Source organism: Melozone crissalis, unplaced genomic scaffold, assembly GCF_028551555.1.
Source record: "Melozone crissalis strain CALT ecotype California unplaced genomic scaffold, PUWL_Pcris_2 ptg000006l_1, whole genome shotgun sequence".
Taxonomy (NCBI): Eukaryota; Metazoa; Chordata; class Aves; order Passeriformes; family Passerellidae; genus Melozone; species Melozone crissalis.
In genome coordinates, this window is record NW_026535784.1 from 39,743,295 (window position 1) to 39,767,387 (window position 24,093).

The 24,093-nt window shown below is 38.3% G+C and overlaps 1 protein-coding gene across 1 annotated transcript in view; it reads right to left on the minus strand.

Annotated features, from left to right (window-relative positions):
* Positions 1-23,824, minus strand: part of TACR3 (tachykinin receptor 3) — a 34,185-nt gene extending 10,361 nt beyond the window's left edge. The window contains exons 1-3 of the mRNA XM_054295720.1: positions 23,349-23,824; positions 10,404-10,592; positions 8,541-8,691 (exon numbers count right to left, since the gene is read on the minus strand). Of these exons, the coding sequence (XP_054151695.1) occupies positions 8,541-8,691; positions 10,404-10,592; positions 23,349-23,824 (816 nt within the window). The remainder of the gene's footprint in view (positions 1-8,540; positions 8,692-10,403; positions 10,593-23,348) is intronic.
* Between the last annotated feature and the right edge of the window lie 269 nt (positions 23,825-24,093).

Genomic DNA, 24,093 nt, shown 5'->3' on the forward strand with positions numbered 1-24,093 from the left:
CAATAATTTTGTTATATTTCACTGTGTCAGTCATGTTCAGAGAATGATCAGGAGGATGTCTGACTTTATTTCTACCTCAGAAGGAAATCTTGTTCAAAGTTATGGGCAGATCATTAAAAAGAGAACAAATTGCTAGGAAAAAAATCTTGAAAATGAGAATAGGTGAATCCTTTTTTTTCCCTGAAGTTCTAAGACCATATAACAGCTCTGTAAAAAATATTTTGTGTTTAACATGCAATGACAGTAATTCTCCTGTACTCATGCCCCAATTTTTCCCTAGGCAATTTCTAAGCATTTGAAGAGTGAGACTGTGAAATAGAAATCATGATTCACAATATTAATAGTTACTTTGCTCATTCCCTACATTTTCGGTGGGTTTTCAGTCTATATACTTGGTAATAGAAAGAGTTTACAGAACTTTTTAAAACGTAAAACCAAAGATTATTGGTTATTCTGCCTCATCCTAATGGAAAAAAAGGTGCCTCTTTGTGTGTATGTGTTTAAGGAGGGGGTCATACATTGTCATTAATGTGATGACTGTGCAAGAACTTAATTGTAAATGAAAAGCCTAAATCAGGCTTTCATGCTAGTATTCTGTATTCTTGTGGAGATTTTTGATAGCTATGGGAATATATTACTGATCAAAATAGTAACAACTATCTTATTCTGCAAGCATTTTCACCAGGAAAGATACTCATGTGATTTTCTGACCCTCATTACCCTTTTGAAGTTGAAGAAAAACTTAGAGAAAATTAGCTTAAAAAAAAAGTCCTATTCTGCAAACTTTTGACTGCAATAGCAATTACTTGCAAATAGAGACGTTGACTTTAGTGTTAATAGCAACCTGGTGAGTCTGGCAGGGTATTTATCTTTATCATTGTGGAACAGCTGCTCAAAATGTTAGTGGAACACTAACATTTGCAGTTGGGTCCAATAACCTTGTTAATGGCCAGTCCTGGCTCACACCTGCAGAGCCATGGAGAAGGGTAGCAGGCAGGGTAAGCATCTGTGCTCTGTAGGGAGCATGTCACATCTTCTCATTTAACTTAATCCATCTACGTGGTTGCAAACCCAATTTTAGGCATGTGTTGTGCTTTGTGAAGTCAGGCTTAGCTTCATTAGGATTGGTTTGCATCTACCATATTAAGAAGGCTATTTCATACTTCCTGTGAATAGTCAGAGTTAAGGATATCATAGTGAGAGGTGCCCTGAAGCAGAATGAGAGGAAACCTATCTTTAGTTATTAATGTTTCTAAGTAATTTTACCCGTTACATTTCACCATTGAGCTTGATTTGGGAAACACTTTCCACTGGAAAGGTAGTTGAGAGAAAAAAAAATTATTGAAGGTATTTCATACTAATCTCTCTCTAATCTGGGGTATGTTCTCTAAGCATCAATCTTGAGATCTACCTAATTTAATGTGTTAGGAGTTTTGTACAGCAAAATAAAGGCATGCCAGATAAATTTGATGGCAAGACACTTCTGAGCAACTGTGCTGCTGCAGAAATGAGAAGGAACTGTGGGAGCAGAAATGAAGTTTCACAGTGCTGTTCATATACTTTGTATGGTACCAGTAGTGATTATGTGTCTAGGTGGGGTGCTGGCAGTCACAGATATCACAGAGCAGATAGGAACTGCTGGACTGGTACTGTGCTAGTTTTGATGGGTTGCTTTACACTGTACTTCCACAGGTATGATCGTACTCAGCAAATTCTGGGATTTGCTCAATTAAGGACTAATAAAATTATCTGCTGTGAATTTGTTTGCCTGTTGTGAACAAAAGAGGAGGAGACAAATGTTATTGACTCATTATAGCAAGACCAGGCCATCCATTTCATGAAAGGAAAAAAAAGGAAATATTAGGATGTTCTAGATGAGGCATTCTCAGTAGAGAACAGGGAGTTACCCCTGTGCACGACCATAGTGACACTATGTTGCTGGCTTTCCTTGTCTGGTTTTGGTCACTTGTTGCATAAAGATGTTATATAAAAGAAAATTAGAAGCACTAGTTTCATTTATGTAACAAGTGTAAACAAAGACTGAGAGAAGAAATGGACATAAAAAAGCGTCTGTAAACATGACACCAATGAGGGATGCTAAGTAATTAATTAAGTTAACTGAAAATAACCGCATAGAGCTGTCTATAAAGAAATTTAGCTGGAAAACTGAACTCTATGGTTAGTGAGATTTTTACAAGATGGAGATTTAAGATGCTATCAGAGGAATTCTCTAAGAGTTGTTTGTGGTGACAAGCCTGAGGGCTGGTTCCTGTTCTGTTTTCATTTAATGTTTTACCATTGAAAGAACACAAATTGACACTCAGTGAATAAGTGGAGAAAGCACTGGGCAGCACAGTTTGACATCTTCCAGTGTCTGGCAAACAAGGGATGAGTTTTTTTTCTAAAGAGCCTTTAAAACCATCTGAGAATTCCTTCTTCCCGTTTTCTTTTTCCTTACGTTAAGTAAGAAATGTGACATTGTCAAACACAAAACTTTCCATGACTCATTGATAAGAAAATCTTCAAAAATATTTAATTTTGAGAGTAGCTTCACAAAATCTGAGATACATGAGTACGTGATTATAACCTCAGAGGAGACTGACTTAAAAATATCAAATCATAAAGTCAGACTAATCACTTCAGAAACTTTTTGGTCACTTTGTATTTTGCTTAGGGGAAACACAATGTTTGAGCATAAGCTGCCCCTTTGGTATTTTTGTTACAACCTCAGTTGCCTGAGGAATTAATTAGGGACATTTCTATGTAAGGATGCAGTCTTTACAAAGCATCTCTGTTTCTATTGATTGTTGGCTGATACCAGAGCAGTGGAGTGCCCAGAAGTGGTGCTAGCTGGGGCGAGTTGTTCTTCAACCTCATATTGCTAAGCCTTTTTTCTTTTTGAATGTGCTGAACAATGATTGCTAAATTTGTCAATGTGGCTGCACTCAAGTACACCTGTGGCTTTCAATCATGAAAGAACTTTGGCCAGAAAGGTGCTCACTGTGCATCAGCATTTTGCATAAATGATAATTTAACTGTAGCTGTATGAAATTTCAGCTAGTCAAGCCATACAGCCACTCACACATTACAATATAAGCCATAGTGCTATGACTGTTAGATCAGTGAGATCCCTCTTCTTAAAATAGGGTTTATTTCTCCAGCTTAATCTTCTATGTTAGCTCTCTTCTAGTATTTTATTTAGTCTGTTTTGTACTTTGTTTTTATTGCCTCTCTCTGCAAAGTCAAAGAGAAGATGCATTTACAGAAGATGTGTATCAATGGACCAAAAAATTATACAGGCCCCTATTTTTGGCAGGAGATGCACAGTATTACTAGCAAACTGAGCTTCTACACCTCATTACCCCACAACAGGATGGGTAAGTTGTTTTACATATGACTCCCAGAGATGTAAGATCAGCTAAAGGGAAGAGGTGTGTCTGACCACTATGGCAGTCATTCCTGCCTGGGTGCACAAGCACAAACGAATCTTCAAGGTGGAAATGCTTGTGTCCCATGAATAAATAAATTATGAGGAAGGCACCATGGCAATGTAAGTTCTCCTCAGCAGACATCTGTTGCATGGCAGGTTTGGGTCATCTGTAGTCCTAGACTGTATGTAGGGTGAAGATGTCTTCACTGTACATACAGGGTGTTCTAGGATTTGCTTCTCTTTGCACACCTAAACACATCTAGTGAATATTTTGACATGTGCAGCCTTGGTAAACCATTACCCGAAAAAAGACCATAAAATTGTGTTTCTTACTGTCTGACTTTTAAAAACTAGTCACAGGTGATGTTTCAGTGTATATAAAGGCATCAGCTGTCAAGATTGGGCTTTCCCTTGAAATCTGTATTACAAATTTGTGTAGAGTAATTGACTGCAGAGGGGGATTTAATTGAATTTAGGATCATCAGTAAATATAAGTAAATATAACTTTCTACTGCATTAAACTTCTATTCCCTATGTCATTTTGAAAATGGCATATAAATATAAGGTAGTGGAGACTACAGTGCTGGTTCCCATGCTGGGATAAGCCAGAAGATGGGTTGCTTAAATAACTGGCTTTAAATAACTGACTGAAAATTTTAAGCTTACCATGTATTTATGCACTTCCATGAGGAAGCAATTACTTTCCAACCTTGAAGAAGTCTAAACAAATATGTAGGATAAAAGTGAAGTTTCAAGATGATGTAGGAAGTCACATGCAAGACAAACCCTTGGAGCCAGAGTATCAAAACATTTTGTTTCACATGGCTGGATGCAAACTTTCACAAAAGGTTTTATGACTGGAGCAATATCTAACCCTAGTCTGTCTGTCTAGGCCTAGTGTTGCTTGTTAACTAGAAGGATCTCTGATTTTAGAGTTAATTATTGGCTATCATCTGATCTGTGAGTTCATAGTGTAATATTTCATCACCTATTTATTTTGAATAAGCTTTATATTATGAGTATTGTTTTTTCAAATCTGTCAGCCCATAATTAATTCAGTATTTCAAGAGTTTTGATGCCGTACTGCAATGTTTTAGGCTTTGACTTGGGTTTTTTTTTCCTTTCCTCTTTTTTCCTGGCTCTTCTCCACAATAAATTACTCCATAGAGAAGCAATTAATCTTCTTTTTTTCTGGTCTGACCTGTTTGGCTACCTTTTAATGCCAGCAAAACTATCATTATTTCTAACTAGTGCTTCTCTTTGTAAAGTGTGGTATAAAATACATATTAAAGTGTTTTCATGTAATTTCATGTAATGTGATAAAGAAATAAAAAAGGAAAGCCTGCATTTTTAGTGGCATTGAAAGCCAGTGAGAAATCAGGAGTATTTTTATGGCTACACTGCTATGTAAAAACAGGAGCATAAAGACATAGGACAGTTCCTTCTAAATCAGACAGCTGCCCATCTATCCTACTGTTCTGTCTCAGAGGCAGTAGAAGGTGCTGTTTACCCCATGAACCTGGCAATTTTCTGTCTTCTATTTTCCTGATACTGTCCCAGCACCAGGATTGTTTTAAAGAGGAGTGCATCACTGATTCATCCTTTCAGTATCTGCTTGGACATTAGGGAGAAATTTTTGACATCAGGAAGGATTTCTTCATTGAAAGGGTTGTCAGTCATTGGAAAAGTCTGCCCAGAGACATGGTGGAGTCACTATATCTGAAAGTGTTCAAGAAATGAATGGACATGGCACTTAGTGTTGTGGTCTGGTTGACAGTGGAGACCGGTCAGAGGTTGGACTCATTGATCATGGAGGTCTTTCCCAACCTTTTCCACCTCTATGATTTATGAATTTATTGCTTGTTAATTTTTCAAAACCCTTTCTGAAATCTGTGAGATCATGAGCATCTGGCAGGAGAACCTCTCAGAAGCCCTTCACTGACTTTTAAATTACACTTTCTTAAGGTGCTCTCTCTTCTACCAGCCTTGTGCTCCTCTCCTATTGGTTCTTGCATTTCAGGATTTGGTGACCCACAGTTCTTCAGTCACTTTATCCACTACCTTTGTGTTTCTCTAAACGCTGACACCTTGTCCCTTGGCCTCCTCATCTCCAAACTAAAAAGTGCAGGCCATTTTAATAACTTCATAAGTCCTTTGATCATTTTTAGGTGCCCTTCCTTGGACTTTCTCTAAATCTATGAAAAGGAGGGGAAAGGAAAAAAGAACAAACCAGAGAAATATGTGTGAAGTGTTCATACTGGAGTTCTCACAAAGGCTGTGAGAAGCAAACATATGGGACTTTTTTTCTCATTTTATATTCAAAATTGAGAAAAAGAAATACATTGAAACAATGTGTCTTTTAATCAATCTTCATTGCTAAAATAAATTGAGATGACACCTCAAGCTGTGTTAGGAGAAGCAGAAAATGCAGAAGTATAAGTGTGGAGGAATGAAAATTACTGAAAAAGATGCCTGGTGACATACTATCACAAAGTAACAGTCATAAGTTAAAAGAACAGTAAAGAAAATACAAAAGTTAAGGAGAGCATTTTCTGCTGCTCTGTATTCTTCCTGTTGTGGCCAGTCAATAGCATCTTTTGATGAGATAAATGTTCTTTTTTCAGCAAACTGTTGTATCAGAATTGTAACTCTTGATAAAAACAATACTAACTGATTTTACTTGCAGTACATAATTATTTCCTCATATGGTTTAAGTAAAGCTGAAAGAAGGATTGCTACTTTTTAGATAGCAAAAGCAGGGTGTGGTGACAACATCTGAGAGCAAGAATTTGCAGTGGATATAAAGAACACTTTGGCCTACCAAATCTTACGGTAATATTATGAGACACTTGTACAAACTTGTTATGTGTGACACCACTGAGACTATAATTCTATATTATGAAAATAGGAATTGCAGGAGAAGAGATGATGTTCAGCTGGACATCAGTCAGTCTCATGCCAGGAGCTTTAAGAAGGGATGGCTGCAAAGTCCCCGCATGTAGCAAATGTTCAGAAGTTCAAAAAACTGATACCAGGCAGATTTAAATGGGACAGTCCCTGAGAGATTTGAGCTGTGTGTCAAGGAAAAAAAAAAAAGGGTTTTGTATTTTCATCCAGTCCTGAATTTCTAAATATTTGGTCTTTGACCTTACCGATACTAAGGATGACTTTGTGTTGTCCAGCCTACAGTGTGTAGTGTGAAATTCTTTGAATCCTTCATCCCTTAATGATGCTTTCAGGAGGATTCAGGACTGTATTGCCCAGTCATATATCTGAAGTGATGAGACTATCTGTTGAACTACTAACAGCTTTGTCAAGATTCAAATCTTTTGCCGCCAAACATTGTTTCTTTTAAAGGTCTTGCATGAACTGTTCACTACCTTCTTAATATTAAATACCATTTCAAACAACCCTAATCAGACACCTTTGTGCTGTAACATTGCCTGATATGAAACAGTCAGCTATTTTATATTTCTCCTTCATTATAAGTGCATAGATTTTCCATATGTCTTGATACCTATATACTAAATAGCAAGAGAAACAGATTATTTCTTGGCCTGAAAGGGGCAAAGCACTAGCTCTGTTATGAGAGGCAGGCTGAGTTATGGCTTTATTTGAATTCCAGTCCGTTAGTTCCTCTCCATGAATAACCAATTATGATTCATCTTTCCAAATACCAGTTATTTCATAAATCCTGTTGGAGAGCACAGCAGTGTAGCTAAAGTGCTGTCATGGAGCTCTACCCGTAAAGTCACTGATGAAGTTATAATATATCTGCACATAATTTAATTCCCCTGTTGCATGTCTTGAAGGTATGCATCTCTGTACTCTCACATTTAAAATCCTTTAATTAGGGATGCTTTTCCTTGTCTCTTGTATATATTTAGAATTCTAAACATGTGCTGTTTTTAAAGTATTCAAGAGATTTAATTGGGCTCTCTGTTTCATATAGTAAAAACCAGATTTGGTCTTCAGAGACCTCTTGTTTCTATGTCACAAGGTGATTATTTTACTTAGTCATTTTGATAACAGGTCCTGCAGTTCTGGCATGTCCTGGTTCTGCAATAATTTAATAACTTCCCTTCCACATTTGCTTTTGCAAGATGTATCTGTTACAGAAAGTTATTTCTGCAGTGTCCTGAAAGAAATGAAAATGTTAGTGTTCTCCAGAATTTGCAGGAGATCTCATTTTCTGTCAGAACCCAAGATGCCCCACTCTGCTGTTGCTGCAGCCCAGTAGCATATTCCACTGTTCAAACATACAGCAACAGGAAGCAAACTGGGCAACTGAAAATGTGCTCATCATTGTGAATTAGAAGTTTGTATTAGGGTACGATATTTTCAAGTCTGAAAGGTTAAATACATTTTTGTATAAAAAATTGTGTCAGAAATAAAAATATAGAAGGCTGTCCTACTAAATAAGAAAAGTTAGGTTAAGAAAAAGAATGTTGTAGGAGAGAAACCTTCATTGCACTGCAACATTAGGAAAACTGAACTGGTGATGGTCAAATAGTTCATAAGCAATCCCAAGTCTAGTTAGTTTAAGCAATACCTACAGTGAAAGGGATTGAAAGAAAATATCTGGGAAAACTTGTTTGCATTTCTCACAATAAAGTTGTTGTTTAAAAATCTAATTTATATATTACAAGGAGCCTGATCAGTGCTTATCTCAAATATGCATGGACCTTAATCACCTGACAGTTACAGCAAGATTCACTTTTGTTTCAGTAGGATAATAATCTTACCTAACAAGAGCTAGTGGTTTGCTAGCCCATTGTTCAAAAGTCAGTTTCTTAACTCTCTGAAGGCTAAATTTTTTTGCCTTAGCTTCTACATAGCAGACACAATGTGTGCTGCTACATGTGGCGTAAGAAGTTAAAACCCAAATGTTTCCTTTATTTAATGACAAACATTAATGTTATGAAAAGAACAGCCAGTGAACAGAGAAGACAACTTGTCAAACTTAATCAAATTTTGTATTGAAGCTGATCTCTCATTACTGCTATTTCAAGTGATTTGGTGTTTCTGAAAGAATTTGCTGTGATATATTGCAACACAATTGCAGATGATTTTATAAGTATTCACTTAGTGGGATTTACTGGAACAGTACCTTTCTCTTAGCTTTGAGCTGCTCGTGATACTTGTTGGATGTGTCACCTGGTATTTCTCCTCCCCAGAGGGTAATTCCCACCATGGAATAAGTGATGCCCATGATGAGCAGTGGGAAGCAGTAGACCAGCACAATCACAATAACATGATACCTGCAATGAAAAGATAGTAAGGTGGTAAGTGCCTTCAGAGGAGCTATACCAATGGAATGGGCTGCTAGAAGTCAAGACTTCTATTTTAGCACAAAGCATGTTTTATATTAACTGGCTAGTCCTTGGTGTTTTCACTGTCCTTTTGAAAGTCTGGAATTGCACTGCAAATTTATGTACATTTTAATGCATGTGCTTTGTGGGGTGTCTAATGCTGAGCCTGGACTAGTGTATTATGCGTGACTCTATGGTTATTCTGATTAGCGACTGCAGAATAGGGTGGGTTTGTCCATAACTAGCTGAGTTGATTTAATTGCACAACCAAGTATCATGAGGGAAAGCTAGGCATTTGGAGCTCTAGTCTGGACTATAAAATAAAGAGGAAAGTAAGTATTTTAGTGATATAATGATGCAAAACCCCTGATAAGAGTCCTATCATCCACCGTTCTTCATATGGCAGATCTGTGCACACAATCAACACAAATCTGTGTGCAATATAGTCACCGCTGCTGATGTCAGCACTGGGAAAACAAAGATAATTTCTTTTTCCTCCTGCTGGTTCCTGGTTAAATGTCAGCTTCAGATGAAATCCTAGTGAATGATAAGTGAAAGATCCCCAACAGTCACTGAGATTGACCTTCCTGCCCTAAAGAGAAATGTCTGTGAGTGGCTCCTAAAGTGATAAAAATTATATGTGACTAGGATGTCTTTCACCTGCCTCATAAAGAGCAAAAGGTCAAATTTGATTCCAGATAGTTACACAGACTTTCAGCCTTGAACACAATATTTTTCTTAAATGTCAGTGATGACATGAAAGGACAGATGCCTAAGTAGCCACTTATTCCTAACTCTACCAGAGGGACAAATAGGATATATTTAATTTAATTGACTGATATTCTCACATTCAGAAAGTGGAACCAGTTACAGGTTATCCAGTTTTCTCTTTTGGACTAATATCTGACATAAGAATGATGTGGCAAAATCCAGCCCTCCCATGGAGAATTCTAGAGAAAAAAAAAACTGATTAGGGCCTTCTCATTCTCTACAATTACCTGAAAGTAGATTATGGTGAGATGGATGTTTGTCTCTTCTCTCTAGTTACAAGAGAAGAAATAGCTTCAGGCTGTGCCAGGGAAGGTTTAGACTGACTATTAGGAAAATTTTATTCATGAGAAGGGTTGTCAAGCATTGGTACAGGCTGCCCAGAGAATCAATTGATTCACCATCCCTCGGTTTATTGAAAACCTGTGAATGTGGCACTCAGGGACATGGTCTAGTGGCGGACTTGGTAGTGTAGGGTCCATGGTTGAACTTGATGACCTTAGAAGTCTTTTCCAACCTAAAGGATTCTAAGGAGAGACTAGAAAGCCTTTTTTTTTTCCTGGTTAGGATAAAGAGGAAGCTTGCTTTGAATTGCATGTTATGTTCCCAGTTCTGACCATCTCTGTCTGTATAGAAGTAGTGATCTTACATGCAGCAATGACGGTAAAAGTGCAGCACAGGAGGGAGCACACTCAGATGTGGAAGAGAATAAATTTGTTCTGTTTATCACACATAATGCTTTATCATCCGTAGAACACTGGCTCTGCATTTCTCAGTGATCAAAGTTGTTAGTTATTCTGCATGTAGAGTATCTGCACAATGCCAGAGATTTTGCCAAGTCCATTGCAAGTCTCAACATCACCATGCACAAGTTTAAAAGAACAAAAGCTTACGTAAAATGCTGTTTTGGACCACCTGGCCATGCTACATAGCAAAGAGTTCTCCCAGGCATCACCTTGGTTATGGAGTATAGGCACTGGGGGAAGGCCAACAGGAATGCCAAAATCCATATGCTCCCAATGACCACCTTGGTAGCAGTTGCAGAGAGCCTAGGTTTCAACGGATCAATAATGGCCATATATCTGTAAAAGAAAGCGAAAACCTCTGTGTAAGAACTCTTCAGAAATTCAAATGTATCTAGAATCAGCCAAATCTTAGGGTAAAAGTAGAGATATTTGTCTTCCTGCAGTTCCGATGTTGCTGTGCCCTTTGTGTGGTTCCACTCCAGTGAAGGCAGCATTGAAAGGAGAAGCAGGTTCATTGGATATTATTTTGCAGCCATGGGACACCCAGTTAATCATATGTACTATCAGTAGAGAAACTATTTTGCAAAAAGTTAGACAATTCTGTTACTGTACAGCCTGATGGAAAAGCACAATGCAGCTGAATCCTCTGTTATTCTGCTAGGTCATACAATATTTATTTCTTATACAAAATTTTGCAGCCAAGCTGTCAGGATTAATAGTCCTCTGTCCCAAAGCTACAGGAACCTGATAAGTCCACATGCATTTATTTCAGTAGAGAGAGACTGACTTCAGAGTGTCTGCCAAAGAACACCAGAGCAACTGATTCATACAGAGAACTGAGAGAAGCGCCAGTTTAGAACTGGTAAAAGCATTAAGGGAAATAGATGCATAAAGCAAGAAAACATCTCATTTGCCTTCTCAGCTCCCGTGCTCCCAGGAAGGATAGCATTCTTTGTCCTGGCCCATAATTGTATTAGCAATTCAGGTATGCTGGTAACCTTAGAAGAACATGCAAAAAAAGAATCAAAATGTTTAAGTAATTACAATTAAAAGTTTAGAAAAAAAAGCAATGAGAAAAAGCATCTAAATCAACAGTAATAGAAAAACAAGTCTTGTTTTCTGTTTTTTTTTATTTCTGTTACAGATGCAAGGAATAAGGGAGACACAAAATTTGTATCAATCATTTTTTGAATAATATCTTGTGTTTGCTGCAATTGAAAGACTCATACTCATTTCAAATAAATGGAGTCATATATTTTAATTGTTACGGTACACATCTAGGTTCTTGGCAGACTTGTCCAAGGTTTTTACATATCGACATTAGCCATGAGACAATAACAATAATATTTATAAAATAATGCTTCTGATAAGAATTTGTGCAAGATTCTTTTACATCCATATTTACATGCTGTGCTATACAAATTTTACTCAAGATAGTCTTATTTTTTTGGAAATTTTATCTTTGACAGATGAGTAATTACAGAACAGATATTTGTTTTAGCAAAGCTAACTCTGTTTATATTTAATGATAAAATATGTGATAAATCCAACATTGGTCATAATAGTGCTATGCCTTTTCTAGTAGACATAACTGCCCTAGTATCTTAAAACATCTAAGTGCTGTCAGAAACAGGGAGCGATCTAAAACAGCTTCAGTTGTTCTGAATCATCAGTTTCCATATCTGGAATTTCAAGTTTGGTAATTTTTTGTTTTCACTGCACTTTGATATTTTTTCTCTGTAGGTAACAGTTAGTTCCCCTCTCTTTCACGTGCCTTTGGCTTTTTATTGCATTTGGTATTGCATAGTATGAAATAGTTTTGAGTGCTGGGTGTCTTCTGTTTCTTAAGAACAGCAGTTGGATTGCTGCCCTCTTCTACCTAGTTCCTTTCTCCTCTGAAGAGTAAGTACCACTTGGTAAAGAAGTCAAGTTTGTAGTCATGTGCCCTGTCTTTCAAATTGAGCTGGCTTTTGTGTGGACTGCCAAGCACTGTCCAAATATTTGAAGATCTTTACTTGTAGTAAGTGATAAGCTGTAAGCAAATAATAATCTCACATGCTAGTGAGATTCTTGAGGCATCTCCTTCTAGCCTGGAATCATTCCTTCAAATTGCTACTTTTTTCAGATTGCACATTGCTATTATTTTATGTGCTATTGTCAGATTTCTGTTACATTCACATTATTCTTATTCCCAGTTATATTAATCTTACTCCCAATAGATACCAACAGTACTTCTTGTTGCCTAAGATAAAATTTGGTTGTTTTATCTCCCTGTCTGCCCTTTAAAGACATGGATTGTTTGGGTGAAGTGACTCATACAGCTGTACTGATGGAAATTTTAACAACTGGCTGTCTGAGTAAAATAAGTCAAAGGCCAAGGATCAGATAAAAAGCGTGCTATTTATTTTTAGGGTTCAAATTTGAATGATAAGCCAACAGCCTAGCTATTGCACAAGATTGATTACAAACATGTCACAGGCAGTCATTCTAACAAGCAAAATGGAAAGGAAGTAGGGGAGTTTTGACTATTCCCTCAATAATAGCTTTGTTCTGGATAGATTTAGTGGAGAGTATTGACAGCTCTGTTACAGAGCCTTTGATAACAAATCTAAGTTATTCTACTTTGCCGGTACACTAACAATTACAGTGTGTTCTGTAAGTGTAAGTTCTCTAAGTGGCTTTTCTTAGAAACAAAATTGCTTCATTAACATAATGAGATATTGCTTTATGACTGCAATTATTACATTCACTCAGATTTGTCATACATGTTTGGTAGCATTTTCTTAGGGAAACCATCATTGCCAGAAGTAAAGTAGAAAATGTGGACTGAGCTTTCATTGAAGGTCAAGAACTACCTCGATGTTTGAACAGAATCTGGATGTTATTTCTGCAGCCAAAAGAAGCCTTGAAAAGAAGTGAGTTCTTCCTGCACTGTTAGCTGTCATTTGCAAAGGAGACGCACATGCTCCTGCTTATGATTTTGTTTGCTGTAAATGTTATCTTGCCCTTACAGATATCTAAGGGTAGTTTGTCTATCTCTTTAGGCTCAATCTGAAGTAGTGGTCACTAAATTTTTAGTTTGCTCTTGCTTTTGATCTCTCTCCATTCAGCAAGGGTGCTTCCAGCAGGAATGAAAGCTCCTGCTAGCACAGGCTAGAGGTTCCATGCTTAGGTGTTGCCCAGAAAATCAGTGAGGTAAGGAGGCTAAGGATAGGATAGTGGGTATGTATAATGAGCATATTGCCCCTGAATATTATGATTGCTCTGTATGATATCCTTACATATATTAAGGATGGAAAAATGCCAGTTACAAGGGGGAAGAGTAGACATGTTATCTGAATTGTGCAGTGAATGGTGCTGAACATGGTGTAGAAATAGAAGAAATGTTTGAATAGGCCAGGAGTGAAAGCCAGAATGATGAGATATATAGATCTAGCAAAATAACTGAGACTAGGGAGCAGTTTGTTGAATGAAAAAAAATAGGAGTGAAAAGAGAAAAATTAGAAACTAGTAGGAGAAGCAAAGAAAGGAGAATTGTAGAATAACAGCATATAGAAATTGTGTTGAGAGAGGAGAGAGTAAGAAAGGAAACTGGGGGTCATGTGAGAGCAAAAGACATGACAGAAATCAGCCCTAGCGTAGCAGAGATTCTAAGGTAAGTAGATGTGGTAAAAAACCAGAACATTTTGGCAGTGTGGCTTGGTGGCAAGCCCTTCTGCCTCTGCAGCTGTATGGGAGAGAACTCCCAGAGAGTTTCTCCTCTCTGTAATCAGCCAACCATAAACAACATGCAAAGGGAACAGCAGGACTTCTGGGGTGCTCCAATGTCATCTGTCTTACAGATTGTTCTGCTACTCCACAGTTCTTTCAAGTTGTCTGAGCTTCATCATAGAATCATAAAATAAGCTGAGTTGAAAGCAACTCATGAGAGTCAGAGTCCAACTCCTGACCCTGCACAGGACCATCCCCAAGAATCACACTGTGTGCCTGAGAGCATTATCCAGCTGACACAGGCTGTGCTGTGCCCACTTCCCTGGGGAGCCTGTTCCAGTGCCCAAGCACCCTGACAGTGAAGAACCTTTTCCTGATACCTGAGCTAAACCTCTCCTGACTCAGCTTCATGCTGTTCCTCCAGGTCCTGTCACTGGTCAGGAGGGTGAGCAAATTGCTGCCTGTCCTTGTGCTTTCTCTTCTGAGGATGCTAAAGACTGCAGTGAGGTCTTCCCTCAGTTTCCTCCTCTCTAGGCTGAGCAATCCAAGTGACCTCAGCCACTCCTCATAAGGCTTCCTCTCCAGACCCTTCTCCAGCCTTGTGATCCTCCTGTAGATGCTCTCTAGATAGAGTAATGCCTTTATGTTATAGTGCCCAAAATTTATGCAGTTGTTCTGAAGCCAGTGACAAATGCAGAAGCCCTCATAGGTTCACCATGTTCTGTGACATTTATATGCAGACCTTGTACCTCTCCACACCTTCTCTCCAGGGACAGTGAAAGGTGATAGGTATTTGAGCTGAAGTAGGATTTCTAATGGCTACAAGCAACTGAAGCCTTGTTACACCACTGAAAAGCATTCTGGAGCCACACAGACATTTTTTCAGTGGGGTGCTGTGACCATTTGCTTTGCAGTCTTTGGACAGTTACTGTTCAGTCTGTCACCAGGCTTGAGCAGTGTGGTTCCCTGCTGAATAAAGGAGTCTGAACTCCCACTGAGGTGGTTTGATTTAAAGATGGGACTTGTAATGATTTCTCACTCCAGTGGAAGCTGCTGATAGTGCCACAGATAGTTTATTTTACCCAACAAAGCAGGGATGTACTGCTGAAAGGAATGAACTCATTATACTCATTTATCACAACAAGCAAAAATTTTTTTAATAAAAAATTATTATTACCCCACCCAACAAAACATTTATACTTGGAAAATAATTATAATAATTATAAGATGGAATATGCATATTTAGAAATGCAGGGATGGAAATATGTTTTGGTAGAGATCAAGCTAGCACTTCCAAGAATGTGGGTTGCTCAACAACTGCACCATGTTCTACCGTGTATGACTCCAAAGCATTTTAGGTAGCACTTTAGTTTCATATGCACGTGATTTTTTTTTTGTGGCCATATGACATCCCTCTGTCATCAATTCTCTTACACCTTTATCTTATGTTAATCTTTGTCCCTAATTGATTACTACTAAAGTCAGCAAGAGTCTTTCCACTGAGTTTAATGAGAAATCATTCAGGCTGCATGATACAATGGCTGGTGCATCATGGTGTACTTGCTGCTGCACTCTTTTCATAGCTGCTGGGGTCAGAACAGATCCAGTTCCCTTCTGAACTGCTCTATTTGTCTAGAGTCTACAATTTAGACTCTTCTTTTCTTGTGTCTTGGGTTCACCAAATCAAGAAAATCAGTTTTCTCTGAAACAGAAATAGAGAGTCTTCTTTTGAATAACATTGATAAACTCTTTAAGCCAGTAGTTTTAATGGCAGCATAATCATATATCTCTTACAGTTTTCAAGTAACGTGAGCCAAATAGCTGCTAAATACTACAAAAGCTTGAGAAGTTTGTGTATTATGGTCCCAACAATAGAAAAGATAAAAAATAAACCTAATTTGTCTTTTTGTAAAATAGCATAGACTGGCTAATACAGCCAGGAAGACCTTCCGTCTTTAACACATCATTTAGAAAATTGTGGCAAAAATACACAAGATGTTATTAAAAGAAAATGACGTTCAAAATTGGATCCTGTAAATGCCCATTTGGAGACGCAGCTGGAAGCCTTTAATCATCCTAATTGATTTGTTTCACCTGTTTACAATGTGTTTATAAACTCACATGGGGCAAAATGTAATCATGCCAGATTGTAACAGGAAATTGGAACTTGACAAAGGAAGAGACTGAGAGAAAAATCATAATGCTTACATGTAAGTGACTTGTGAACAGGAGACAGCAAAGCATGCTTCTTTCATGAATACACAAAAGCTGTTATTCCCTCAAGACAGTAGCTGATCTTAGGACTTTCTATTTAGAATCAACTGGTATTTAAAAAACTTAAGGAAATTGCTGTGATTCCCTGCCCTTGTTTAGAACATTGGTGTGGAAAATCCTCCAAAATGTAAGCTATATAGGGTAGACTAAAGCTGATGGAATGAACTGAGATTTTAAAGGCTTTTTTTGTATTATGAAAACAAAATCTTTAACTTTTATATTCTTTAATCTCTATCTGCTACCTACTAGAGCAAGGCTCCTTCTTTTCTTGTGTGACTGGTTTGTATTCATTTATTTAGTCTGACTTTCTCTGCAGGAGGAGTGGCTGTGGGCATTTCTGTAGGACTACAACTGACTGTTGAGACAGACTGGTTTTGCTGCCCTGAAGGGCCTGTTGTGCAGTGTTCACCTTAAAGCTAATGCCATAAAGGAGATGTGTGACAACATGACAGGTAAACATATGGTACATTTGAGACATCAATATCCCAGGAGTATAATTTGGCCTTGATTTACCCAGAGGAATGTGTGTTGCTCTGGGTGAATCACTATTTGTGCTTTGAGCAGGGGGAAACAGTTTTTCTGAAATCAGAAGTAGCTTCCATTGCCTTGCTTACAAGCACCTCTTAACTAAAACCTAAAACCAGTAACATTGAAAGTCTCCAGGATGGCTGAGCTCTCATAAACAGTGCATTCTGCTTGAGGAGGATCTGATAACTGACAATGGGCTAGATTTTTATAAGTATGCAATTGATTTTATTCAATGTATTCTATATCTATGAATATTGGTAGAAAAGGCCTGTATCATAAAATGTCAGACTGACTTCCCCTGGCAGAAAGGTTTCTGTTTCTCCTTTTCTTTTCATATCATCTATGTAGGCTGTTGGGGACCAGTATCAGTGCAAGGTCTGTAGAAACAGCTCCAGCTGCATAACCACTGTTAGTTACATTTCTTCCACTGTCATCTAGATGGGTTCCTTCTTGTTTCTGCAGTTATCTTGAAATAATTTTATTTTAGGGAAAAACAGGTATGTGAATGATACAGCTTTATTTCCTGGTTGGTAAATCAGTCAGAAAAACATGCATTTAGGCAATAATATTTAAGAAAATCAGCAAATAAACAAAACAAACTGCTCTCTCCCAAAAATTCATCACCCCAACCCTTGACTAACTTTTAAAAGTACCACAGGCCACATTGCATAGTAAACCACAGAGCATATTTTAATAGTTTTCATTAAATTATAAATAAGAGTATGTATTTAAGGATAAGACTCTGTCTAAAATGAACTTCTTGTTTGAACATAAGGTTAAAACTTAGCGGATATTTCCTCTCTGGAACAAGAATTCTGGGGGCTTGTTGCTGTTGTAAATGTTGCTTATATTTCTCAAGATACTGGTGTATCAACCTCTTTTTTTACAGCACCTTTTGAAAGCAGCTTATTAAATAGAATATTTATTCAGTACAAAACAAAAAAGAAAAAATAACTGTTATGCCTGTATTTTTTTTCCAGACTGCCCCAGTATGTTTTTAATAATTTAACTCTGACATGAATTTTGACCAAAACTGGAAAAAAGTCCTGTTTTTTTGCCCAATCGCTGTGAAATTGTACTATTGCAAGAAAAGGTTTGTTTTTCCTAGGCCTCTGCATGCCGAATCCTGTTGCCATTGCTTCAAAGTGTTCTGCAGAAACTATCTCACCTCTTTACTAAGAGAGAAAGAGAATGGTCGAGTCCAAAAACTATTTTAGACCCCCAGGTGAGTCCTTTGTGTTTCAGCTCTTGATATTTGAACCTTAATGCCCTCCTACTGAACTTTCTCTCCAGTTCTGAGAATTGGTAGCTTTCAGAGGGCAGCCTAGATACTGGAACCCATAAATAAGGTGTGCTTCATCTTCAAATACTCTTTGAGGAAGACAGAGAAATGGGGAAGGGATTTTCTCTTTGAATTCTATAGTTTGGCAAAGTAAGAATAGAAATAATAGTGATAATTTCTAAAGCATATCTTGCATTTTTTGCCCTTTGTGATGTGCAGTGACCAAGGCTAATTCCTGAAGTTGTGATTTTGAAGTCATCCATCAGTTTGAAAAAACATTGTTTTTCACTTTAGTATTGTAGTAGGGATATGGCAGGTAGTTTTTTTCTGTAGTTATGTGGCACCAGAGGTTTTAGGAAAAGCCAGCTAATAGTAAATGGCATTTTATGGAAAAAACCAGAAGCACTATCAATTTCTTATGGTGAAAATATTCTCAGGTATGAGTGGGAGTCTCTAGCCTGTGAAGCACAAGAAACTTGAAAAAACCTCCATCTCATTTTTTGTTTTTCTTCTGATGCTCATCTCTCTCTCACAAGTCTTCAGTGCAAATTCTCACTTCTTTTTAAATGAAAACCATGTATTTTGAGACATCTAAATCTGAGGGATAGGGAATGAGAGAGGGGCGAAAGGCTGCAGTTCTGTTTGAGCAGAGCTCTGTGCCAGGTGTAGCAGCTGGGCAGTGCAGGTTTCCTTCTGTCACTGCTTCAGTCTCCTCCATTCACCAGTGAGCCAAGCACAAAACACTTGGTGCCGGGCTCACATTCAAGGTTGCAATTACCAAAAGATCTTGATGTGCATCTCCTGCTGCCACTGCTGCCATATCATCACAACACAGTGTCATGCCCTGTGCACTCCGTATCTTAAACTGCCAGAAATGTTTGAGATCATTTTTATACATACACATTTCCCTGTACTTTATTATTCTGAGCACACAAGGTAGGTAACGGGTACTTAACAACAGTCAGATAATAGATGATTTGGAAGGACTATCAGTTTAAAATGCTTATGGTGCATGAAGGCCTTGAGCAATTTGTCCCAGGAATGGGAAATCAGGCAGAGTGTGATATCAAAATGTATTCTACTGGAAAGATAAGGCATTTTTGTGCCAACTGCCTACTTCAGAATTTCAGTAACATTAATTTATAGGGCATGTGGTACTATTTTGTGACAATAATAACTGCTCTTACAGAATACATCTGGAGAGATTGAAGAGCCTAAGTGATGTTTTCAGGATGTGTGTATATATGATGAGTTTGGGTTTTATTTTATGAGGTGAATCCTGTGTTTGTCTCATGTCCATCTTCTGTTACAAGCTCGTATCATTACTTTTGCTGAAGTCTGAGTATATGGAGGGATTATTAGCAGCCATCAGTAACTGAAAAATGTCACAGGAAAAAGAGAAAACTGACACAGTATATGTGTGCTTCTGTAAATATATTAAAAGTGAGAAAATTAGATGGGAAACTGGAATGATGGGTATTAAATAAGGACATACATATGCTTGCTAGAAACTAGGTAATACTAAGGTTCATAAAAAAAGAGAGAAGACTGTGCAAGCAGAGAAATAAAATTGAATATTAAATATAAAGTCAAATAAAATGAAACAAATGTTTTCTGCCTTCAAAGACCAAAAAGTTTCAGGTGTACTAGAAAGAAAAGAAATGGTAAGATATGAATAGCATCAGCAACTACTCATGATTGCTATTAGAATACTTTTAAGTCATGAGGAGTTGGTTTTATGAAGAGTTAAATTCATTGACATGTGAAAATCATTATGGAATTGCAGAGAGAAAAGTAACTGAGAAAGTAATACAGTAAATGTGCTACAACCAGGGGAAAATGCATAGTACTAAGTGCTCTAATGAAGACATGTTATTTTGTGCTATATTGCTGCATTCCCAAACTTCCACTGTAATCATCAAGCATCTGCAGAGAATTTTTAGGCCTATACACAAAACAGGTGTTTTGTGTGTAGGCCTAAAAATGAAGCAATCTCTGGACTCAAAAGTAATTGCTGGCATACGTGAGCCACCTTCTTTGCATGCTAAGATCTTGTAGGAAAGGAAAGCAGATCTTCAGTACTAGGTGGCCTAAATTCTGCATAATTTACTGTCATTAGTATGTCCAAGAACTGTACAGCAGTCACACACTGTATTGCCATGATCACAGATGGAGTTTAGGATCATGGATGGACCCTTTAGGATCATGCACTGCTGAGTGACAAGGGCATATTGGCTCCAGAATTGTCTCCTATTCAGTTTATCTTGGACTATTTACCAGTTTATCCCCATAACATAGCTAAAGGAACTGTTGCACTGGAAGTAATGGAACTGTGCAGTGCGAGCTACAGAAGAATGCAGGAATGAATGCCTGCAGCACAGCGTAAAATAGCTGCTGCTTCTGGCACTCAAACAACTTGGTTTGAGCTACCTGTGCCATCTCTGCAGTAGACTGCAAACAGCCTGCTGGAAAAGAAGGAGAAAGCTGGAAAAAAAAACCCACTAGGAAGGGTTGGTCAGAAGTGTGAATAAAGCCACATGAATTTGAGTCTGTGTTCAAGGACCAGGATCTTCAGTCTTGGATACTTTAATCGTCAGCTCCAGAGGCAGCTCACCCCCACTGCAGGAAGTGCATAGTTCAGAAGACTCTGTGTCAGCCTGGTAATCTCACAATTCACACATCTTAGAATGTCCTACAGAACCAGATGGGAAAGGAAACTTGTACTGCCCATGACCTCTGCTCAGTGATGTCCAGGTTCACAGTCACACATTTACACTCTATGAACATTTGGATGCTCTAAAGCAAGCAGTGGAGCATAACACAACATACTTTTTAGTGAGTTACTACTCATGACCTTTTGTATTTTGAGATGGTAACAATTTCTAAAGGAAAGTCATCTGATTCCATCATTTCAGTTCCCTTAGCAGCTTTATCCAGATTTGTAGCTTTTGTTGCTTTAATTTTTTTAATTAAAAGAATGTGTAAGGATGAGTTTACTGGGTTAAAATGGCTGAACTTTTATGAAAGGCAAATGGGGAACAAAAGTTTTAAAAGGCATCCACCCAGCAGATCTTTGCCCTGGAATAGGGCAGTCTGTATATCCAAGGACATTCCTTGGGATCTGTTTTGACCCTTAGGTTTCCTCAACTTGGCAGAATTGCATTGCCGAGGTAGCCAGGGAATGTTTAAAGGCACTGAATGCATCAGGTGTGATTCGGCATAAAAGGAATAGCAGTGAGAATAGGGAAGGAGGGATAGACTGCTCTTCTGTTTGTTTTACATGATGCTGCTTGGTACTACAGAGAGTTCACCTAAACACAGCTATGCCATTGTTCATTGAGAAGATTTTCATTTGCCTTTGGAGGCAGGTGAACTTGGAGGATGTAACATAGTGATTTCTTCAGGGGATTTTCTGACAAGAACTAGATCAGAGCGAATAACAGTAGCTATTTACTCACCTCTGAGCACCAAAATTTTGCACTGCTACACTAAGGAAAACATTTCCAATAGATGTATCTGTCCATTGCACTTTAGTCAGTGTGGAGCAGAGCTATTTTCTCTCACTCTGGAAATACATTTGGATTCCTATGGAACTATATTCACTTTTGTTCCCAATTTCCTAACATAAATTTAGGAACTACCAAAGTAGTAAGTACTACATCTCTGTGGATAATTTTGTAAGGAAAAAATGAAATAAAACATTACTCAGAGCATTCCTGTAACTGCTCAACTAATGACTTGATGAGCTGCAGCAGCAGCTATTCAATATGCAGCTCTTGCTGTTAAATACTTCAACTAAAGCCATTTTATGTTTCTGAAAACCTCAAGCTAGATGAGAGTCTTAAGCAAAACTCAAAAAGAGAATGAAAAAAATCTTTGCCTGGTCAAAGGTGGTAGCACTGGTGTTACACAATCTTCTCAATTTTTAATGGGGATTGACATTTGAGAAGATACATCACTAGCAGGAGGAGAGTGTGCTGATTTCCTCACGTCTTCTCCCATCCTCAGAGCAGAAAAGTACAAGAGTTGCCAAGAATCTAATTTGCTCTTTCCTTCCTAGCTTTACAGAACTGAAATGCATTTAGCCAAGAGTGCCCCTGAAAATTTTCTATTAGTAGGGCAAACAGAAAAGAATTATTATATGAACTTGTCCACAAGTATAAAAGGCACAAAAATGTTTCCCAATCTTTTTACCTGGAAATGAGAAATAACATTTCAAAAAATGGATTGAATCTTATAAAACCTTAACTACCATCACTTGGAAATACTGCAGTTCTGATAAGTCAATTCAGAAAATATGTATAATGTGATTTGAATATGTAGGAGTTTAGTGAATAATCTCAGTGCATTGCTAAGAGGAGTAAAAGACCTGAAATACAAATCAGTTTAAAAAACAAAAAAACAAACAAACAACAAAAAAAAAACACAGAAAAACCCCCAGTAAGTTATCTCTCCAGCACAGCAAATGTGAAAACAATAATAAAGAAACATTTCCCAGGGGAGACTCAGAGCACTCTCTGAGAAACAGAGTCCATCAATGCATCTGTGTAGGAAACTGGCAACTACATCTTCCCTCTGCTGTATGGACGTTACAACTGTCTTATTCCATTATTGTCAGGACTACAAAGGTAAAGTTTTTCCCAGATGTTTTTCCTTTGAGAGTCACAAAGCTTTATTTTGCTTCAAGAAATCAGAAAAAACCTGAGCACTTTGAAACTATGTTCTTACCAGACCTCTAGATATGCACAGATGGTAATGTAAATAGTCTCATTAGTTAAAATCAGCAGAAACAAAGCATCCCAGTGCTGACTGTGAGAAAAGCTGTTAAAAATGGGATCTGAAGTGATTTCTGAAGAGGAGGCAAATGCCTCTGCCATCTGCAGAAATACAGAAAAGAGGGAAATTTGAAACCCTCTCCCTTTACACACAGACACTCTGCAACTCCTTATCAGTATATATCAGATGCCTGGCTGAGAGACAGACTTTTCACAGTGGGAAGCAAAACCCTGAATTGCTGTTACAGAATAAGTATTGAAAGATGGAGCACAGCCGAAATCAAACAGAGAGAGGAAATTTTGGTATAAAAGAAAGCAGAAGAATAAAAACAATGGAAACCTGAAGAAAAAAGACCAAAGACCAGGGGGAAAAGTATGTTAGGAAGAGATCCTAAAGAAGCACAGAGGAGCACAATGAAGGAGCTATTGAGATCTTTGCCTCTCATCATATGATTGTTATCTCTGCATTTTTATTTTGGCAGAGAATCTGATCTCAGTCTCTCACCCCTACACTTGTCTCACCTGTCCACAGCGATGGCTGTCATGGAGTAGATGCTGGCGAAGACAGCTGTGATTGGGAAGAAGTTGTGGAAGCGGCAGTAAGCCTCTCCAAAGTACCACTCGCTGTGCAGCGCGTAGATGAAGTTGATGAGAGTATTGAAAGCAGCCATGGAGGCATCAGAGAAGGCCAGATTCACCAGGAAGTAATTTGTCACCGTCCTCATGCGCTTGTGAGCCAGGATAATCCAGATGACAATCAGATTCCCAAAAACGGCCACCGCCACCACGCCACCGTAAGCCAGAGACCACAGGGCAATGCGCCAGGAAGGTTGCACGAACTGATTGGAGAAGTTGCCTGCTGAGGAGGCTACAGGGGCAGAAGCATTTGCAGCTGGTGCTTCCAGAGCCTGTCCCCAGGGATCACCTGCTTCAACAAGGCTCACATTCCACCTGCTGCTCGTGCTCATGTTCCACTTGGCTGTGGGGACCGAAGTCATCTTGGGTGTTTCTCTCCCGTCTTCCAGGAATGATGTAGCTCTCCCACCTCCCTATCCCAACCCCCCCAAAATCCCTACCAACAGATAAGAAGAGGGAGGGAAGAGGAGGGGAAGTAAGGCAGCAGGTACTGGAAAGGAGAGCTCTATCAGAAAAAATTTTTGGCTATGCTGTTCAAACTGTTAGAAATGCTCTAACAGACAAGTCAGGAGAGCTACCTCAGAGTAGAACAGCATCCTGTTTCTCCTCTGTACAGCCTCTTGCTTTTGAT